At 50.5% G+C, this 20,573-nt stretch overlaps 8 protein-coding genes across 8 annotated transcripts; 2 read left to right on the top strand and 6 right to left on the bottom strand.

The window, feature by feature from the left end:
* Nucleotides 1-42: 42 nt before the first annotated feature.
* HO133_010951 (uncharacterized protein) lies at nucleotides 43-1,290 on the bottom strand (the record flags this gene model as incomplete). Its single annotated transcript, XM_037301800.1, has 2 exons — nucleotides 43-941; nucleotides 1,095-1,290. 2 exons carry the CDS (start codon nucleotides 1,288-1,290, stop codon nucleotides 43-45), a joined length of 1,095 nt encoding a protein of 364 aa, XP_037153434.1.
* A 340-nt stretch (nucleotides 1,291-1,630) lies between these two features.
* Nucleotides 1,631-2,686, bottom strand: HO133_010950 (uncharacterized protein; the record flags this gene model as incomplete). The annotated part of the gene is made up of 1 exon (XM_037301799.1): nucleotides 1,631-2,686. The coding sequence occupies one exon, from the start codon at nucleotides 2,684-2,686 to the stop codon at nucleotides 1,631-1,633; it is 1,056 nt and encodes a 351-aa protein (XP_037153433.1).
* Nucleotides 2,687-2,945: 259 nt separating this feature from the next.
* Nucleotides 2,946-6,200, bottom strand: HO133_010949 (uncharacterized protein; the record flags this gene model as incomplete). Its single annotated transcript, XM_037301798.1, has 2 exons — nucleotides 2,946-3,077; nucleotides 3,411-6,200. 2 exons carry the CDS (start codon nucleotides 6,198-6,200, stop codon nucleotides 2,946-2,948), a joined length of 2,922 nt encoding a protein of 973 aa, XP_037153432.1.
* Nucleotides 6,201-6,753: 553 nt separating this feature from the next.
* Nucleotides 6,754-9,477, bottom strand: HO133_010948 (uncharacterized protein; the record flags this gene model as incomplete). Its single annotated transcript, XM_037301797.1, has 3 exons — nucleotides 6,754-6,838; nucleotides 6,907-7,161; nucleotides 7,262-9,477. The coding sequence occupies 3 exons, from the start codon at nucleotides 9,475-9,477 to the stop codon at nucleotides 6,754-6,756; spliced, it is 2,556 nt and encodes an 851-aa protein (XP_037153431.1).
* A 143-nt stretch (nucleotides 9,478-9,620) lies between these two features.
* On the bottom strand, nucleotides 9,621-10,159 carry HO133_010947 (uncharacterized protein; the record flags this gene model as incomplete). Its single annotated transcript, XM_037301796.1, has 2 exons — nucleotides 9,621-9,980; nucleotides 10,034-10,159. 2 exons carry the CDS (start codon nucleotides 10,157-10,159, stop codon nucleotides 9,621-9,623), a joined length of 486 nt encoding a protein of 161 aa, XP_037153430.1.
* Nucleotides 10,160-10,582: 423 nt separating this feature from the next.
* On the top strand, nucleotides 10,583-12,233 carry HO133_010946 (uncharacterized protein; the record flags this gene model as incomplete). The annotated part of the gene is made up of 2 exons (XM_037301795.1): nucleotides 10,583-10,603; nucleotides 10,674-12,233. The coding sequence occupies 2 exons, from the start codon at nucleotides 10,583-10,585 to the stop codon at nucleotides 12,231-12,233; spliced, it is 1,581 nt and encodes a 526-aa protein (XP_037153429.1).
* A 303-nt stretch (nucleotides 12,234-12,536) lies between these two features.
* HO133_010945 (uncharacterized protein) lies at nucleotides 12,537-17,684 on the bottom strand (the record flags this gene model as incomplete). The annotated part of the gene is made up of 6 exons (XM_037301794.1): nucleotides 12,537-12,593; nucleotides 12,656-13,725; nucleotides 13,859-14,263; nucleotides 14,314-15,122; nucleotides 15,175-17,312; nucleotides 17,370-17,684. 6 exons carry the CDS (start codon nucleotides 17,682-17,684, stop codon nucleotides 12,537-12,539), a joined length of 4,794 nt encoding a protein of 1,597 aa, XP_037153428.1.
* A 361-nt stretch (nucleotides 17,685-18,045) lies between these two features.
* Nucleotides 18,046-20,442, top strand: HO133_010944 (uncharacterized protein; the record flags this gene model as incomplete). Its single annotated transcript, XM_037301793.1, has 1 exon — nucleotides 18,046-20,442. The coding sequence occupies one exon, from the start codon at nucleotides 18,046-18,048 to the stop codon at nucleotides 20,440-20,442; it is 2,397 nt and encodes a 798-aa protein (XP_037153427.1).
* Nucleotides 20,443-20,573: the final 131 nt, after the last annotated feature.

Below are 20,573 nucleotides of genomic sequence, written 5' to 3'. Positions count from 1 at the left end.
TTTGATACTAGCAACTCTGGATACTCCTACATGCACAAACAATCAGAACCGATCTTCCCACGATTCGTGAAGCTTCTCCAAGTCGCCCAGGGTGTCGTCCTCCCATGATTCGTTTGCCCTCTCCAACCCATCCAGGGTCTCGTCGTCCCATGATTCGTTTGCCCTCTCCATCTCGTCCAAGATACCGTCGTCCAGGACCCCGTCATCGTCGACACCCGTACCGCAGGCGCTTTCCTCGTGTTCCAGTTCACTTGATATCTGAGCCGCCAAGCCGTCAGGATGCTCCAGTCTCTCAACCTCCCAGTCATCGTCGCCGGGAGTGGAATAATCAATCGACTTCCTGTGCGGACCTGTCGACCAATACCTGCCGCTGTCTCGATACTCGTCGCACCACCACGGCTCAAAATACTGCACCTCGGTGACAATTGGAGCAACGAAGCGTACCGTTTTAAGCTGCTTGAGCTTTCTGTCCCTGGGCTCGTTGAGATCCGATCCCGTCTCCGCGGGTGTGCGAGCCCAGCTGCTGGCCTCTCGTTCGTACTCGTGAGGCGTGACGCACACACAGGACTGACCTGGCGACGACATAGGGTACCGGAGTAGAGAGTGCCCCGCCGTAGGCACTACAGCAGCTCGATAACGGCAATAATCTTGACTACCCCGTAAGTCAATATCTGTGCTCTTTTCCCGATTTTGGATCATCAAGCCATAGGCCTCTAATTCCATGTGGACGAGTGTTCGCGTTAGCGAGGGCTCGCTCGGATCACTCCGCGATAGGTTGGCGTCCATCTCTGGTTCTGGATCTTGACTCAAGTGTCCTATTCTGGATAGTATATCTCGAAGTAGGCTCACCGTATTCATATCGACCTCTGTCGGGGTGTCTTTGTTCCAAGACCACTGGATCAGATCCAATCGCGTCTGGAGGCCGTCTAGGACTCGCGGATCTGGGATTTTCGGAAATTCCAGAGTATCGTCGCAACCCGGCCACGCGCAGCCCAAGAAATGTGGCCCCGGTGTCCAAATTGCGTCCCCAAAAAAGTTACAACACGAGAGTATCGAACGCACGCTGACGACATGACCACATGGGAATCTTTTACCCCTGACTTCATTGGTTGTGAGAACATCGGACAAGCCCTCCAGGAAAGATATCAATGGTGGGACTCCCAACCTTGGAGCCTGCTCGCTCAGAGGACTCCGATCAGTTTCACTATAATCCGGTAGCCAAATCTTCACGAGTTGAGGTAGGAGTAGCATGCATGTGACTCCAGAACACCGCCATTCGTTCATTGCCATGGTCATTTCGTTTCGAAGATAGTGTAGTCACAGTAGAAGCTGTTAGAGGGATGTAAAGAAGGAAAATATTGAGAGGAAGGACATGTTGAAGTAGAGTCGGTCATAAAACAATGTAGTTACTTTCTTTGGCAAAGGAGACAAAGATGACAATGGTAATACAACCCCTTTATGCCTAAATACAATGAACTGCCTTGTCTACTGGTAAAGTCGTCCTAATCGACTTCATTGTCTTGTTACCCCAAGGTCGACAGCAAGCTAGGAGGACCAGTCGCCTTGCAGTCTTACATTGTCAAGTTATTGTAGAACGAACCATATTTTCCATCGCCTTCTTCCATTGTCGTCATAAACGTCGTTTGATCTTGAGTCGCTCAGCCGCAAATGCCTCAGCATTCAACCTGGCAATCTCGCGGTCATCATCCAGTTTAGTGGAACGATCAACGGATGTCCTGCACGATCCTGATGAATAATAACGGTTGCTGTCCCGATATTCATCGCACCACCAAGGCTCGAAGTATTGAATGTGTGTGATGACAGGGGCCGCAAATCTCACCATCTTTTTCTGTCTGGACTTTCCAATCTTTCCGAACTTCTCGATCCGAGGTACTGCAAACCCCCACTCCTCTTCGTCCTCCGCAGGTGTGGATGCCCATGCCCTGGGTTCTCGTGCCCAATGTGGCTCCTTGCAGTCGCAGTATCGACCTGGAGAAGGAGGAGGATACTTGAGTTGCGCATAACCCGGTAGCCGTGCCTTTGAAGGGTGAAACTTGCAGAAAGGCTCTGTGCCTCGTAACAGCCCTGGGCCTGCGTAGATCTTTCCTACCGCCCCGGCCACACCCACTTGATCAAAGAGCCGAAGGGTCTGCCTTAATCGCCGCTGGCTTGGCCCAACCCGTAAAAAGCTCGAGGTCATCTCTAAGTTCCGGGGTAGGTGTCCGATGTGGACTAAAATATATCGAAGTATCCTGACCATTTTCACGTCGGCGTTATTTGGTGCATCCTTGCCGCGGGCCCAAACCCACTGTATAAGGTCTATCCGAGCCTGAAGACCGTCTACCACCGAAGGATCCGGGATCATTGGAAGTGTGTACTGAATATCACAGTGCGGACATTCCAAAGACCGGGGCCTTCGTCCCCGAACCAGGTCGCCAAATAAATTAGAGCGAGTCAAAATCCAGCATACGTCGACTCTGTGCCCGCACGGAAGCTCCTTGCCCTCTGGCTCATTTGCTGTGGCCGGGGCATCTGCCCAGCGCGCGAGGATCGCAATTAACGGTGGAGTCTGCAGCTTTGGCGTCTTTGACAAATCAGTTGGGGTAAGCCCAGCAAGAGCTATGACATCCGGATGCCAAGTCTTTAGAAGCTGCAGGAGCAAGAAGGTTGTTATTTGTGGATCCATTGTTGGGCGAGAGCTCCTGTAAGAGGGCGACTATGAGAAGAAGTACGAACGAGAAGTTACATAGAGATAGCATGTGAAGGAGGCCGGACAGATCGACAATAACAGAGCACGGAATAGAGGGGACAATGGGACAATGGGACAAATGCTATGCACTCTCTGACAAAGCGAACAAAGAGGGGCAGCACAACACCTTTGTCCTTAACCAAAGTGGACTAACCGGCTTCTAGGTAGTACCATTGCGATTGCGTTCATGTTCTCTTTACCCGCGAGCTCGATAGCTTGACTCATTAGTTGGCTCGTATTCTTTTGTGTATATCTCGAATTCGCGTAGATAGAACCAATTCTTCCATAGCCTTCTGCCATTGTCATCGTAATCGTCTTCGGGCCTCCACTGTTGAGTAAATCAAAGTCAGCATGCCATTTGTATCAGACTGATTCAGGTCGCAAGGAAGTCTAGGAAACACAGCCAGACAGGGACCTTTTCTAAGACACGCATTGGGTGTAAGACAGGTCTAGGAACATTATGCGGGTAAGAGAATTCTATTGACGGTGCGAGTCAAGTCGTAAGACAAGTTGACACGGCTAAAACAGGGGGGACGAAGCTCCTTTCATGAAACAAAGGTGAGTCGCACTGCAAGTCCAAAGAGCACAACAGGGTGACAATGCTCTGTCCCCCTCCAACTACATCCCTCATGACTCAGGTTGAGATCCGGACTTTACGTACCGTTGTTCGCTGTCCCGTTCCCCTCTTGGCCGGAGTCTCAGCTGCTTTGTCTGCTATGGACGCCAATGTTGCCTCGATGGGCGGTATTGTTTCCGCACTGTGCAGGACGGCGTACTGTTCCTTCCTAGCCTGATCTTCAATAAACTCGACGGCCTTCCTTCTCAGACGCCATCGATCCACGATGTAACTAATGTTCTTTACTCCAGTTATCCGAACCCCATGTTGGTCCGCCAGACTAACGACCTCGGCTGCCCATCCATTCTCGTTGTTTACGCATATATTGTTGTTAAAAGGTGACTTATACGCATCTGTATTGTGAAATGAGTTCATGGTATACGATGGTGAGTTCCAGGTACATTGGATGAACAAGGCGAGTACCAGGCCCAGGTTAGGGACTTTCGGCTCCTTGTCCTTGAAGATGTTTTGTCGTAGCAGCACATCAATTGTCGTTAGTAGCGCTATACCAAACAACATGATATAATGACAAGGCCTTTTCCAGTCTTGGAAACAATGCCACTCGTTACTCGTAGGAAGAGTATTGATGAACCAGGCCATGGCTTCCACCCGAGCCCACAATACAAGGGGCCGTTTTGGCTGTCGACTTGAGAGCTCGATCATGAAATCTTGAAGAACATTGTGCATCACTTCTAATATCCCTTTTCTTCGGTACGCCGCCATATCAGGCCTAAAAGTAGTCACCGACTGGCGTCTTGTCAACTGCTCTCGCCATATTTGGGCTAGAATGAACCCTCCCTGGGTCATGGTCACTTGGTGTTCTGGATGATCAACTGCAGGCTTTTGACAGAGACACGATGCTATTCGATCCAGCGCCTGCTGAGTAGTTTGGTATTCCTGGTATTCTTTCATGGTGAAAGTCCCCCGTTGGGCAAGTTGGGAGACGTGGTAAAAGCAATTGCCCGAGAAATCTGCGAGCTGTTTTGGTCTAACTTCATAGCCAGGGGTCTCACAACAGCAAATCCAAGAAGGGCGCTCAGTGGCGTATCTGGCGTTGAACTCTTCTTTCTCTGCCATTTTAAGAGCAAGCTCCGATGGTGGCTTTGTCTTCATCTGGGTCTCTTGATGAGCACTTTCGCTGGCACTACTCTTGGTATCCCTGATGGTGAGGTTGACCAGCGAGACAAGAGGCTGTTGTAGCGACATCGGGTATTTAGTATACAGCGTCCCCTGGGGGCTTGACTTATTGCCGATTCTTTTCGGGGGTTTCTGGACTAGTCGTGGCGAATAGGGAGTACTGTAGGGATCCTTCTCGGAATGTATCCCAGCGCTTGCCCGCTCCACTGACCCTCTTTGCCGAACCTCTACTTGAGCGTCAGTGGATACCGGCGGGCGCTGACCTTTGCCGACCGTCCACAGAAAGCCTGACACTGGCTCTTCACGCGCGATTCTGCCGCTGGTGACCACCGACCGCGTTTGCTGCTCACGGATTTCGCCATCCTGCGAGCTTGAGTCAAGATCGATGAACGCAACAGGCGGTGAAGAGGCAGGGGGTGCGTCCCCATGCTTCGCAGTTTTATGTTCAGCGTCGACATCGACTTCTGCATTGTTTGCCTGTCCGGGCAATTTCCTGTCGTAAGTTTTGAGGGCCATGCGGAGCTGCGGTGCACTGAAACCATGCTGCCTAAGGGAGCGAGATATACACAGTGATCTTAATTCAGTTTTGCCCATGGCGGCGTAGTTAAGTGTCGCTGCCGGTCCAGGACATATATCAGAAGTGCCGCGATTTTGGGTAGAGTCCTGAGTAGAGTCCTTCGTAGTAGCAGAAGAGGAAGCAATATCTTCCCCTAAAGACATCTGAGAGTTTGTAAGAGGGGAAGCATCACCTTCTGAAGATTCCAGAGACGTGGGCCCCTGCCCGTTATCCACGATGGACTCTCGAGAAGTCTTGTTCAGCGGTTGCACTTCAACAGCCTCTTTAGGAGCAGCGCCAAATGCGTTCTCTTCTATAGACCCTCCAGGACTGACGCTCCGAGCGTGCTCTTGAAAAGTAGCCCTCTGCGCCTCTAAAGACTCTTCGGGAGTAAGTCCCAGCGCTCGCGCAGCGTCATACACCCTGAGACAGCGTCTGAGGTCCCTTTTCGTTAAACCGACTGGGAGGGAGCGTTTCACGCACGCTTTCCGTAAATCTTTCTGCAACATATGTGTGTACCTGTCTGACGGTTCCCCTCTGGACGATGTGTAAGAAGTAACATGCTCGTTCACGGATTCCTGAGAAGTAGAGATCTGCGCCCGAGCAGCATCGTGTAGCCTTAGGCGTTTCGAAAGGTCTTGATTGCCCCCCCCGGCTGGTAGAGAACGAGACAGGCACTCTTCTCGCAATTGACTTTGCTTCAGATACTTATATCCGTCTGCACTTTCCACTTGAGATCTCTTCTCCTGGCCTTCTTTCCCGGCACCACCGGTGCTGTGTATCCTCTTCGCCATAGGTGAAGACTCTGGACTGGTCCTATCTAGCTTTCTTTTGCTGCTAGAAGCTGCCGTATCCCGTGCATGGACATCGCGCGTGGAAGCAGGGACTGGTTTCCTTGTGGTGGTCCTGTCTTCGTTTTTATAGAGTCCCTGAGCAATCTTCTCCCCGACCTCGGCAACCTCGACGCGCTTTTTCTGAACGCGAGCGTCATACTCTGTTGCTGTCGTGATGGTCTCGGGGCATTTCCCGCCGTCCCGCCAGCTCGTGAGGGTAGGAAGATTCGGAAAGAAGACTGGAGGGTCATTCTTAGCGGAACGGCGATAGTACGCAGGCCTACCCTTTGATCCTGGGGATTTGACCATGTTTCGGGCCTCAATGGCTGGCTGCAGAAGAGACCCTCAATTGGGATAAGTAACTTCACTGCCGCTTCCCTGCATTCACGACCACGTTCCTCTAGACGCGCTTGGCGCCAGATCTCGTGATTTACTTTCTAGTACTTTACTTGTTGTCGGCTCTCGCCATAAAGCGGAAGAATTTTGGAAATCTATGGTCTTGAACAAGGTAGAATCAAGTGGCATTATCTTCGATCCTGATGGCCAAAAGTTGTTAAGATACATACTCCACAGCAAACACGCCTTTGTTACAAGATTCAAAATCAAGAGAAGCTCTGCCTTTATCTCCGATCTTGTAGAGCAGACAAGTAACAAGTAGTAGTCTAACATTATCTGCTCTTCAAGCGCGCCGGTGTAAAGTACAGAGTATACACCGCCGGTAGTGCTCGCCGTCGATATGAGCCGAAATTGGCTTTTTCCACTGTCACGAAAGATCGATTGAGTAGGAACAAGCGTCTTGGCGCACTTCTCACTCTCAGCGTCGGTGACAATAGTCTCTGCCGACTTTCTCCCGCAGCCCCCACTAAAAGTCGGCAGAGACTTTTGTCACCGACCCTCGTCCATAGCGCAGCTGATCGCTCACAGCGTTTGCTTGTTGGAGGGATGCTCTAGAGAAGTATTCATATAGTGGCGGCATGATTATGTCCTCTGCTGTTGAAGAGCCGAGAAATCTCACCGAACTGTCGCAATTTTCTGTTGATTTCGAGACTTTGTAATCCCAACTGTGGCATCGAAATCGAAGTGTTCGGCCGCTGCCCTTTTGTTATCCAAGTAGTGCGAATTGGTTTGATTCCATATTTGCGAGGTACTGCCGTTCATACCTCGTGTTCCCAAAGAGACTTTTTGGTGCTCATAAGTGTGCGAGGATTGGAGAGGCGAAAGGACGGGGGAAATGCGTTTCATCCATTCGACAGGAACCCCGATTGAAGCTCTGACCCTGGTTGTAAACGCTGGCATTACATACACCCAATATACCCAACATCCTTACAAAGACTAGTCAAGATATTGATCATCACGGTCTTTCAGCGCACACAATGCCCTCTAGTACTCTCAATGCTCGCATACCCTGGTCCTCAAACTTCCCCACTAGCCGCTCACATTCGTTACGCAGTTTTTCCTCTCCTCTCTGCGCATTAGATTGAATCCATTCCTCGACTGTCAACTTCTTCTCCGGGCTTGTGAATGGACTTTTCACTCTCTTGCCTGCTTCCTTAAAGGCAAAAGGGCTGTTCTCCTTGTCTGTAGTCGGCGTACCCTCGAAGATGTGTTCCATCTCAATCGCAGTCCATGGGATAATGGTCTGTAGCATTGAGATGTTGTTTCTCGAGGGGGAGCTGACGGGCGTGGTGACTGCCAGTGGGACACGATTTATTTGTGATTTTGAAGGAGATTGCATAAGAAGTGGAGGGCGGAGTTTGGATGAGCGAGACGACGGCGGTTGATTTTCAGCATCGGACGATTGCGGAGAGGGAGCTGGCCTTGGGGTCAAATGTTCTGATAGTGATTGCGGTGAAGGGCGAGCGACTTCGGTCTCCTCCATTGTACTTGGCTGGTCAATCAGCAGAGCTGCTGATCCTTCTGGCGCGAAGGCCTCAGGCTCCAGCAGAGTCTTCTTGGTCTTGCCCGATTTCGCGATCGCTCTCGATGGTTTCCGTTGCTTCTTTGCTTCTTCAACATCCACGGGGACGGATCCCTCGCTGCCAGTATCATGATCGACCGGACCTGTGTGAGTACCTTGCTCTACAGGCGATACATTCACTACAATAGGCTGCACGAGGTCTTCGATATTTCGGCTCATCAACGCAGTCTTCTTACCTCCTTTCACCTTCTTTGCAGGAGCCTTCTTACTACCACGTTTGGTGCAAGCTTGCTTCACAACGCTAGCATCAGTCTCATGCCCCGAGTCATCCTGAGCGGTCTGCGTGCCTAGAGTGGAGCTGTTGATATCGGAACCCGGATCTATAGCTTCGAAAGGACTAGGGATGTCTGATACTCGGGTGTTCCGTGCTGACAATTTTCTGGATGCTTGTCTGCTTCTTGGCTGCTGAGGCTCTGTTACGGGCGTTTCTTCGTCCATCTTATCCCCAGCAGCGGCGATTGACTCCTCCGACTTCTTCGGCTCCTTGTTGTATCCGTTTTGTTGCTCCGATTTGCGTGTTCTTACTTTCCTCTGATGGTCTTCTGATCCTGAATGTTCTGAATTGTCATGCGCTAAGGCCGCATGTTCGTTCTTCTCGGTAGTCGGCACACGAGCCTCTTCGACAGGATCCGGCAAGGATGGATATATGCCTTGCATCGTCGAGTCATCCATTGTGACTGTACTTGCTCTAGTCGTTCTTCGGGTTGACGCAACAGATGCGGTCGCCTTCCTCGATCCAGGTTTTGTCCTTGTCAGGCGCCGACCCTTGGGTGCTGCCATGGCAGGTGGCTCAATATCGCCCTCTTCATCTGTCAAGGGGCGGTCTAGCTCTGCTTCCAACGCTGCATCGATTTCCTCGTCGGGAGGCATGGTGGCTCGAAGAGAAGCCTTAGACGCAGCCGATACAGTTGAGGCTTTGCGTACGTTAGAGGAGCCTCTTTTGCTGCCGCTTTTCCCTTTCTTCTGACCCCGAGGTGGCACTGGTGGAGGAATAGCCTCAGCATCTGTCATTTGTGCATCATGGTCGTGCTCTTCCTGTGGAGGAGGACTAGGTGCACTGCGCGTCTGCGCCATACTTCCTCGTGTTCTTGTTGCACGCCGCTTTTTTGGTTGGTCTTGAGAATCCTCCTCCTGGGTATGAGCCTCTGCCTGGTTCGACACGTCATTCGTTGTGCTTATCTCGTCGCTTTTTCTTTTCTTGTTCCGGTTACGCTGCGTAGGACCGATCTCGACTTTTACCTCGAAATTATCATCCTCTGGCTCCAGAAAACTACTAGCGACCTGTGTATTTTCGTCCACTGCTTTGCTAGCTTGTCTCTTTGACTTGGCTGCTAGCTTTTTAGCTTTGGCCCCCTTCTTTGCCCCTTTCCCTGATTTCGCGGCCTTGGCTGGCTCGACCACAGACATGATACTATCATTACCGTGGGCATCGGTATCTGCGACTGAGACACCTTCAGAAACAGTGGTGAAGTTCGACTGTGTAGACATGCGGGAGGCTTTCGAAGCACGTCCTTTTTTGGAACGTCCGGCTTTGGTTTTTGCTGTAGTCGAACGAGCAAAGAACACGCAGTCTGGTGACCGCCGCTGATGTTCATCACTATTTGACATGAGTACGAGTACAACAATCGAAAGTAGACAATCTGTCTTACTAGGGATTGTCTTTCGGCTCCCATCCATCCAAGCTCAAACTACAATACGAACACTTGACGAAGTCTTCGCTCTCCAACGTGGGGCAATAGTACCATCCGGCCTCAATCATCTGCATCTTCAATGAGCGAAGACAATCCGTGGTGATAGCGTCCGGGACATACCTTCTGGGTCTTACATGTCCAACCTCTCTTATTTTCGTGAGGCCATTTGGAGCCAAATGTCATTTTCCTTGCGTCCAGCATCATCTCAGACATCGGATCCTCCTGGCTTTGGCTGCCATCTTCAATTTCGAGTTCAGTGGCGATCGTAATCGCCCATCCGCAGTTTGGGGAATGCTTCAGGTGCTCATTAACAGCATTGTCGTTCTCTTCCCAGCCGTCTAGGTTGCTTTTACATAGGTAGCACGTAGTATTGTCCGGACACGAGGAGGTTGGCTGGTAGTAGAAGCCCGCGCGCGCAAGCTGGATTTCCGTCAGCATTGAGCTATGGATGGTTTCTAGAAACGAGAACGCACCTGTGGAGGGGATGGATTCTTGTGAGGCCACTTCAGAGTCTTTCCACTACTAGCATTTGAGGCTCTCTTTTTTGTAGCCGGATGTGCTGTGTTGAAAGAGGCTAGTCGCGCCGCGTAGCTCTCCATTGTGCTTCCAACTGTCATAGCGCGAAGTCGCTCTATACTCCTCAGCTGGTGGGATTCTTTGTCACAACCGAAACGGAGGTCAGGATCCAAGGAGAAGCTGCGACGAATTGGCTTGGTGGTGAAGTTGTTTGTTTTGGTTTTGCCGGTTGAGGCTCGCGCGGTCTGATTAGCGTGCCTTTAATTACGCTAGTACCTGATCTTGCTAAAGCCGCAGAAAGGCCGAGCGAGCGAGCTTTTAATGTCAAGGCCAGCTCAACAGGCATTAAATATTCAGAACGCTCCTAGCAGTCAAGGATCCTTCATCCGTGCTCCGTATCATCGCATATGGAGTGCTCGAGCATCCCCAGGTTATTAGAGATCTCTGGCCATCCGCGATAGCACTAATAGAGCATTCTGGCACTTGAACTTTTGTCCTTGTTTACAATGCAGAGAACCTTAGTACCAGTGAGGTCCTCGCTCTTCCCGCTTACCCGACTCTCCTGACTCCGAGCCTATGCTAACGATGACTGTTTAGCAGTGCCATGGGTTTAGGCGACAGACAAATTCCAGCCTCGGGCTGGTAAGAGTAGGATGGCAGTATCGGACGCCCCGGAGTACACAGCATCAATACCAACGACTCGCCTCTACTGCTTCTAGCAGCACAGGCAGTGATACGTCTACATCAAAGTCCGAAAGACCCCCAACTTCAGGCAGCAGCACCTCCCCAGCCTCCTCAGGACCGACCCCAAACCCTTCACAGACATCGTCAGCGCGACCAATTGACATGCCACCAGACTGGGACGAGAACCTCGACTATAATGTACAGGCCTTCAAAGACCTTCCGTCCGATAACTTTGGCATCAATCAACATATTGTGATCAACGATGAATTCAAAGAAGCGTTGCGGCAGATCTTGTGGAAATTCCGAGCACCAATTCGGTATGCCTTTGCTTACGGCTCTGGCGTATTCCCTCAGACTGCCTCGAGCTCGTCGAGGCCTACAAAGCCGCATCCAAACCCGAGCCCAGCCATATCCACGGTGCAGAAAGGCAACGGCAAGATGATAGACTTTATCTTTGGCGTTTCATACACTCAACATTGGCATTCTATGAATCTGCAAGAACATCGCGATCATTATTCAGCGGTCGGCTCTCTGGGGTCTGCTTTCGTCTCCCGGGTACAAGATAATTGGGGGGCCGGTGTCTATTACAATCCTTATGTGACCGTCAATGGAACCCTAATCAAATACGGTGTCGTCAATCTCGATACGCTGTGCCGCGACCTCTCTACATGGGACACTCTTTACCTAGCAGGACGCCTGCAAAAGCCTGTCAAGATCCTCCGTGACGATCCACGTGTCCGACTGGCTAATCAGGTCAATCTTATATCCGCCGTTCGCACTGCGCTTCTTCTCCTACCGCCAAAATTCACCGAACTAGACCTCTACAAAACGATCGCTGGGATCTCATACCTCGGTGACCCTCGAATGTCTTTAGGGGGGGAGAACTTGAACAAAGTCTCGAATATTGTCAAACACCAGCTGCCCAACTTCCGTCGCTTATACGCTCCTCTGATCGAAAACCTTCCTAATGTCTCGTTCCAAGACTCGCGCTGCAGCTCGCCCGCATGGGTCGATGATCCTGACACTGACGCCACGCTGGTACAGGACATGGATCCTACAAAAAGAGGAAATATGGTTCGCCGCCTACCTAAGAATTTTCGAGAGAAGCTCTATTTCCAGTATCAGTCCAAATACCAGATTCCGCGGCTCGAGTTCAACAAGATGATGGATCAAGCCAACGACGAGGATCCTTCGAGGATCAAGCGGAAGCAAGGCGGTCCTTTCGAGCAAAGGATAGCTGGTGATGAACAGGTAACGCTCAATAAAGAAGTCAGTGCGGCGATCACAAAGATTATCAAATGGCCAAGCTGGAGTCAGAGCACTAAAGGAATTGTTACTTCGGGCTTTCGGAACGCATGGAGGTACTCGATGGAGAAATGGGGGAAGTACAGGGAAGGGCAAAAGCGAGGCGCTCAGAAATCAGGCATTTCGGACTCTGGGAAGGTTCAGGATCACGAGGAAAAAGGTTTATGACAGCTCTGTACAATAGCAATATACCCTTTCAATGACCAAGCTCGGTCATGGCACAGAACAATGATTATGGACTACGGGAAAATACCTCAGGGAAGTGCGTCTAGCTCCTGGGCGTCGTCAGAGGCTAGTAACCAAATCTTGTCTATTGACTACTAGCACGCTTCATAACCCAACGTCTGTGACCATGAGGGTCTTGCCTTCTTAATCGTAAAGCCCCCAATGCTTTTCAACTCTCGCCAGCTCGAAGGTTCCATACTCCACCAATGGCAAAGACACATTTCCTAGCTATAATTGAAGTTATTCCTACACAACGGACAACTGCTCGAATTGCTGCTCTTGAACCACCTGAACAGACAGCTGCTATGGAATGTGTTCTTGCATGTCGAGCACTTCTTACTCGGCAACTGCCGATCCGCACTAACAACACTATAGCAAATGGCACACTCCGTCTGCCCCTTCATAGCAGCCGTCACATTCTTCCTCCACGCCATCAAGCCGTCGATGATCGAATTCCCCTCGCCAGCGCCGCCAGAAGAGAAGTTGATAACACCTTGGGCATTGATGATCCAGAAGCGCCATTTCTTCTCCGCGACACCGACGCGATGGACTGACTCAACTTCTGCGCGGGCGAGCGGGTAGGCCGGGGGAAGGCGGATGGCAATGGTCATGGTTTGTTCGTCAATGGGGATTGAGGCGGTAATTTCGCGAGCGGAGGGAGAGACTTTGACAGTCATTGGTTGGTCGGCTGTGGATTGTGAGGGGGCCCAGTCGCTGATGACTGAGAGTTCTTGGGCAATGACGAGGGGGGAGATGTATTTTTGAGTCCAGGACTCGACGGCTATACTGAGCTGGCGGGAGGTACTATCCCGCCACCAGTCTTTGGTTATTGAGGGTAGCCTCCGCAAACAGAGATAGTAGAGGTGGATAAGGGCCCCGTGGGTCTCTTGTTCTGGGGTCTGGTCGGCTCCCAGACCGGAGGTTTGAAAGTCATATCTCGAGGCATCAACGGGCTTTTGCCTCCCATTTACGAGAACGTTAAAAATAAAGCCCAACAAGTCTTGCGTGTATGTGCCTTCCTTGAGTGCGGCAACATAGTCCGCTTGTACTTTGTAGCTTGCCTTTTCCCAGTGGTCGAAGGTAATCTGCCAGCTGAGAATGTAGCTGCGTAGCGACGGTGGTATGTTTCGTTCGAAATTGTGCTTGGCCATGGACGCTATTGATGGCGGTGCAAGGATCAAGGACACAACCTCCTCTGGTAATTTTGCGACAAAATCATTCGACAAGGCTTTGTCAACGGATACTTGCTCCTGGTTCGCAGGTATTTTCGAATGCAAAAGCTCGTATGCAGCCTCTTGAAGGGCTGCAGACTCTGAAGCGATCACAGGACAAAGGTCCTGTACCTCGACTTTCACGTCTTGAGCCAAATCGACCAGCAGTCTTTTCAGTAATTCGTTGACTATTCGTCGTGGTTGATGTGAGTCATCTGGGTAACCTGCCGCGAGATCATACCGTCAGCAACGGTGAAAGTTACACAGAATTGATATCCAGATCATTGCGAACGGCAGAATTGTAGCCATCGCAGGCGCAGGATGCCTTAACTCACACAAAGAAGGCAGGACGCTTACCTTGGAGCTGCCACAATAAATCCACTAAGCATCGTGCGATGGCCGTCTTTTTCTCGCTCCAAGCGTCAAGTAAGTCATCATTTGACTCGAGCATATACGGTCGTCGTAATAAATTCAGAAGTCTCAGGCTTGCGTGAAGCGCGTAAAGATCGGCTTCCATGCCAGCCTTTTGTATCTCGTCAAGAATTACTGACCAAAAAGGGCCATATATTTCCTTCACCGCGGGAAGAATGAACGACAGAACAACCATTATTTGCCCTCCAGCAACAGTGAACGATGAGACGCTAGTCTCGAGCTGTCCAATCAAGTGTTGGACAAAGAAGACCAAACGTTGTTGTGGTATGTCGTTGACATAGTCTTGCGCTCTCGAGAGAATGCAACCAACTAAGCACAATTTGCGCATTCCTGTTACTGTGAGCCATAAGCACCCAGCGGCCTGACGATGGTTGACATACCTTCTGCTAGGTTCTTACGAAAATCGTACTCTGTCAAATCAGTCAGAAGGTAATTGCAGAGTCTGAAAAGCTCTTCCGATTCCGAAGCAGATGTCAAATACGCAGCTGCAACGAAGGCATCATTCGATCTCCGAAACCCTTTCAGCAAATCAGCATCATTGGTGTGTGCCGAGAGACTATGCAACTCAGCGACTTCTGCAGTCAGAGCAGAATATGCTCTGCCGCTGTAATAAGACGAAGTCATAAGGCCGCAAGAGTCATGAAGGAGCTGCTTTTGCACTTCGGCAATGAGTTCTGACGTCGACGAATCCTTGCTGTGCAACCAGCCTCCAAACAAGCTCTGAGCTTCAGCGACGAAGTCGACTATCTCGGGCTCAGTGTCTATGTCGACGGACTCCCAAAGGGGCATTGACCCGGGTACGCTGATGTTATCGCTCGCAAATTGTAGGAAAAGAGCCATGTATTTGCAGACAGTGATCTTTTGCTCATGTGTAGCGCTGTTAAAAATGCCCGTACTCTTGATGATTTGGGTCGTGTATTGAGCCATACGCAGCGCGGCAGAATTTCCTTCTCCATCTCGAGATAGCGTTCGCTTGATTGAATCGGATGGAGTGGGCGAGATCATGGACAGTGAGCCACCGAATGCGTTCGTGATTGCTAGGGATGGATCTGGAACGCGCGAGATGAACGGCGCCAGTGCAGCATTCCATTGCGTGACGTTGGGCAACAACTCTTGGACCATTGCTGGCATGTCGCTGGAAGGAGCACTCCCCAGCACCTTCCGTGCTTGAGCAACAAGGGCATCGGTCCTATTGTTCTGTTAGGGCCTCCATTACGTTTTTCCGAGAATGGTCAACATACGATATAGAACTTGCTTCAGCAGTATCAAGACCCTTGTTGACAATCTCGATCAAGGACTTCGCGGCTTGACCGGCGCCGCCTTGAGTCGCCAATGCCTTTTCTATCGTGGAGCTCGTATACCTAGCACGCTGGGAAATCCCGTCATCAGGCGAGTCGGCCAGGAGAAGCAGTTTGGAAAGGAGGTTTGAGCCTTTGGGCGACCGTGCGAATTCTGTCAGTTTGCCCGAATTGTGCTTGATTGTCATCTCCAAGCCATGAAGACTCGTAACACTCTTCGGGCCGACCAACAGACCCTCAGTCATGTTTGCGAAAATCTCGTCTGTAAGTGATTTGGGAGCGACTGGATTGCTTATCGCAGCCATTACGATATTCCAACTCATTGAATTATCGTCTCTAATTGCTTGACTTAAATTAGCAATTACCATCCCGAACAGGGATTCGATGGTAGCAAGACGTGGGCTTGAGATAAAGCTCTCTAGAGCGATTGACTTTGATGCCGATTCAGGTGCTTCAGCTAGCATCTGCATACACTTATCATAGCTTCGACTGAGATCACAAGAACCATCTAAATGGTTCAAAATCCTGACAAGGTACTTGGCAGAGGGTGAAAGGAGTAGATTTGGAAGAGTGTCGTTTACGAATGTGACAATCTCAGCCTTGCACCCCTCATCGCTGAGCACGATCTCGGGGAGTTTCTGTATCAATTTTTCCAAAGCGGCTGCCGCTCCGTATGGCTTTCCATTCCTCGCTTGCAGGACAGAAACGGCGGAAATGATCTCTGATGCTACTGTCTGTTTAAAAATTATACCCGTGATGTCTTGCCCCTTTCCCTTTAATAAAGCGGCTTGCAGAGAATACCACCTGTCTACCTCAGCGGAGACCGAATCTTGAGACTTTACATAATCTTTAGCCTGCTCTGGAAGAGAGGTTTTGAAATCCTCAACGATGTTACTGGACAACGCATTCCATTCTTCTTCAAAAGAACCTGCGTCTCGCAATATGGCCTGATTGCAGGCTCGGACGCACACTTCTTGCCCTAGTGCACCTGTGACTGCCCATCGAGAATCGTCAGATGATGGTCTGACATATTGAGCCGGTATAGGCAGGACCGAGGATGTTACGATCCGGCGCCGAGTGGCTGCATCGGAAAAGGAAGAGAGAGCAACGTCAGAAGCAGTCAGATATGCATTCCAAGCAGCGAATCTGTTCGCAGGCGATTCGTCTTTGCTATTGAGACCTTCGTGCAAAGCGTTCAGAATCGGCGTGGGTGAGTCCTTCTCGCCAACAACCTTTGGGTTAGACTCCGGATCCGCAGATCTTAAGAGTATCGATAGTGGGAGATTCAAAAGCAACGCTGCAATTTGAGACCAGAAATCAGGAGGTCCCCCTTGTGAACCTTTCCTGAGAAAATGGCATAAGCGATTTGCTGCTGACTTCTTTCCTGAACCCGGGTAGTATGTCGTCCAGACATCTGGTATTTCAACAGAAAGTAGTGCAAGGACTTTGGCATAGTCAAACGCTGAACCAGACTGAGTAGTATTGAGACCTGACACGAGCACACTAGCAGAGATGGTCGACGGGTTCAGGATGTCCTTGTACCTTACCAAAACCGTACCCAGCAACCGATACAAGGCACGACGAACAAACGCATCACCGTGAGATGCGAATTGCCAAAGTTTATCTTCATTCAAAAACTCATTGAGAAGGGCTCGACCTTTTTCAATGTCAGCTTCGGAAATGCTCTCCATAAGATTCGTCACCATCATTAAAGATGCACCAACTACTCTCGAGTATTTGGCAGAAGAATCATCAGGGCTAGTCGTCCGCTCGTCGCTCAACGTATTCGCAGTCTCCTTCACGACTACGTCCCTTGCGTACTCTAGTATCGAGACCTGATACAGTCGCCACACATTTTTCATCTTTTCTTCCGAGCTGAACACTTGTTTGAAAGATTCGTTTGCAGCTCGGCTGACGGATTTATCATTGTCAAATTGACCTGCTGCCCATGAAGAAGCGACTTTAGGCATATGTCTCGCCATTCGTTTGCCGCAGGAGATTGCCAATTGCCCTTGCAAAGTATGAGCAAGCTGGCGTACCCGACGAGAGGAATCGATAGATGAGCGAGGATATATCTTAGCCTATGCAACGTCAAAATATTGTAAATCTGAAGCGCATTCCCTTCGAGGGGGACCCACCCATGCCATTAGCACAGCTTCCTCCACTCCACCCGGCTTCGCTCCAAGCGATGCGACATAGGCTTGTAAGTCCTCCAGCGCCTTGGCTTTCGTCGTCCCATCTTTCTTCTGGAGATTTTTGAAGGCGACTCCGACGTTTGGGTCCGAAAATCCACTCAAGTCTGGTGGCTCGTAGACGTATGACAATGGTGACGATGGGACGGCTCCAAAGACTGAAGTCCCTGCACTGTTACCAAAGACTGCGCCATCTCCTCCAAAGGCTCCAGAGACAACCCGGCTGCTGGAAGCCTGCGATTTGAATGCCTTCTTACTCATGGCTTCGGTAATGTGAGCCCGTGGCTTAGATTCGTGGGATAGGAGGAGCGTTGAGTAGTAAGGAAAGGAACAAAAGTTTGCAAATTCCCATGGCACTTGAGTAGACACCGTGTGAATAGGTTTCCAAGCGAGAAAGTTCAAGACTTCAGCGTAAAACAGTGACGTTGGAGGACATAAGATTTTCCGTGTGAGCGTGTCGCAGCGGTAACTAATCTTATCTTAGCGCCTTTGCGTCGAACGCGCTGGGAAAGTAATGGTATTTAAGGCCGTCGCAGGTGGCAATATTTGGCAGACGGCGAGGTCATCTCTGGTAACTTTGTCTTCATCTGTCGTGGCCCGTTGTGGCCTCCGAGGGGTCAAGATGAAGTTTAATATCGAAGATCTCCCTGTTCTTTTCCCATATCCTAGGATATATCCAGAACAGTATGCCTATATGTGCGACCTCAAACGCACCCTTGATGCAGGAGGTCATTGTGTTCTGGAGATGCCTTCTGGGACAGGGAAGACAGTGTCACTTCTCTCCCTGATCGTAGCCTATCAACAGTACTATCCTGAACACCGAAAGCTAATCTACTGCTCTCGTACCATGTCAGAGATCGAGAAAGCCCTGGCAGAATTGAAGGCTCTGATGAAGTACCGAGCAGACCAGCTCGGCGAGGAAGAAGAGTTCCGTGGGCTTGGACTGACCAGTCGCAAGAATTTGTGTCTTCATCCTTCTGTCAAGAAAGAGAAAAGCGGTGCAATAGTTGACGCCCGATGCAGAAGCTTGACTGCTGGTTTTGTGAAAGAAAAGAAGGAGAGGGGTGAGGATGTTGACGTCTGCGTGTATCATGACAACCTAGATCTCCTCGAACCTCACAATCTCGTACCTAATGGCGTCTTCACATTCGATGGCATACTCAAGTACGGGGAGAAGCATAAGCAATGTCCCTATTTCACTGCGCGAAGGATGATGCCTTTCTGCAATGTCATTATTTACTCATATCACTATTTGCTCGATCCTAAGATTGCAGAACGGGTATCTAAAGAGCTGTCCAAGGACTGCATCGTGGTTTTCGACGAAGCTCACAATATCGACAACGTTTGCATCGAGTCGTTGAGCATCGATTTGACGGAGGATTCTTTACGGAAAGCAACACGAGGGGCCAACAATCTCGAGCGCAAGATCACAGAAATGCGGTCTTCTGACGCCGAGAAACTCCAGAATGAGTATGCCAAGCTGGTAGAGGGTCTCCGAGACGCAGATGAAGCTAGAGAAGAAGATGCATTCATGGCAAACCCAGCACTCCCAGATGATCTTCTTCAAGAAGCCGTCCCCGGTAACATACGTCGAGCAGAGCACTTTGTCGCCTTCCTCAAACGTTTTGTGGAATACCTGAAGACCCGAATGAAAGTCTTGCATGTCATCTCAGAAACACCGCCCTCATTCCTCCAACATTTAAAAGACCTAACCTTCATTGAAAAAAAGCCTCTCCGCTTCTGCGCCGAACGACTAACCTCCCTCGTCCGCACTCTGGAACTCACAAACATAGAAGACTACCAACCCTTGCAAGAAGTAGCTACCTTCGCCACTCTCGCCGCAACCTACGACAAAGGTTTCCTCCTGATCCTCGAACCCTACGAATCGGACACCGCCACCGTTCCCAACCCCATTCTCCACTTCACGTGCCTCGACGCTGCTATCGCTATCAAGCCCGTGTTTGACCGCTTCTCCTCAGTTATCATCACCTCCGGCACAATCTCTCCTCTGGAAATGTACCCAAAGATGCTCGGCTTTACGACCGTCGTGCAAGAATCCTACTCCATGACCCTAGCCCGACGCTCCTTTCTACCCATGATCGTAACGCGAGGCTCCGACCAGTCTGCCATATCATCCGGCTTCCAAATCCGCAATGAACCCGGCGTCGTCCGCAACTACGGCACTCTCTTACTGGAGTTCAGCAAACTAACCCCCGATGGCGTTGTCGTTTTCTTCCCCTCATATCTATACATGGAGAGCATAATCAGCATGTGGCAAGGCATGGGCACGCTCGATGAGATCTGGAAATACAAACTCATCCTCGTCGAAACGCCCGACTCGCAAGAAACCTCTCTAGCGCTCGAAACCTACCGCACAGCCTGCTGCAACGGCCGGGGCGCAATCTTACTTTGTGTCGCTCGAGGCAAGGTTTCAGAAGGTATAGATTTTGATCACCATTATGGTAGAACGGTGCTCTGCATCGGCGTGCCCTTCCAATACACCGAATCCCGCATCTTAAAAGCCCGCCTGGAATTCCTGCGCGAGACCTACCGCATCCGCGAGAATGACTTTCTTTCTTTCGATGCCATGCGGCACGCCGCTCAGTGTCTCGGTCGTGTGCTCCGTGGCAAAGACGACTACGGTATCATGGTACTCGCTGACCGCCGTTTCCAGAAGAAACGCACCCAGCTTCCAAAATGGATAAACCAAGCACTACTTGATAGTGACACGAGCCTAAGCACGGATATGGCGACCGCGAGCGCGAAGAAATTCCTGCGGACGATGGCGCAGCCTTTTAGTGAGAGAGATCAGGCGGGGGTCAGTACGTGGGATCTGAGGGATTTAGAGAGGCATAAGGAGAAAATGGAGGAGGAGAAGATTCGGGAGTTGAGGAACGGAGGGGGAAAGATGGAGGGGGATGGTGTGGATGGGCGTTTCAATGTGCAGAATGGAGTTGATGGGGATGACTTTGAGGATGAGGATATGGATGCACTCATGCGGGATGCTGATGCTGAGTGACAGTGTCTGCGAGCTCAGAGATTCCGTGCATTTACAGGTCCAAGTCTCCTGGCTGAAATCGAGCATCTTAAATTGCAGCTCTTTCAAAGCTAGCACATTTGAGGTTTAAAGCCCTATACCTTATGCAGCAG

The sequence above is a fragment of the Letharia lupina genome (genome assembly GCF_014066315.1).
Source record: "Letharia lupina isolate WasteWater1 chromosome Unknown contig_9, whole genome shotgun sequence".
NCBI classification, from domain to species: Eukaryota; Fungi; Ascomycota; class Lecanoromycetes; order Lecanorales; family Parmeliaceae; genus Letharia; species Letharia lupina.
Note: the sequence above shows the minus strand (reverse complement) of the source record. Positions and strands in the feature narration are given on the sequence as shown.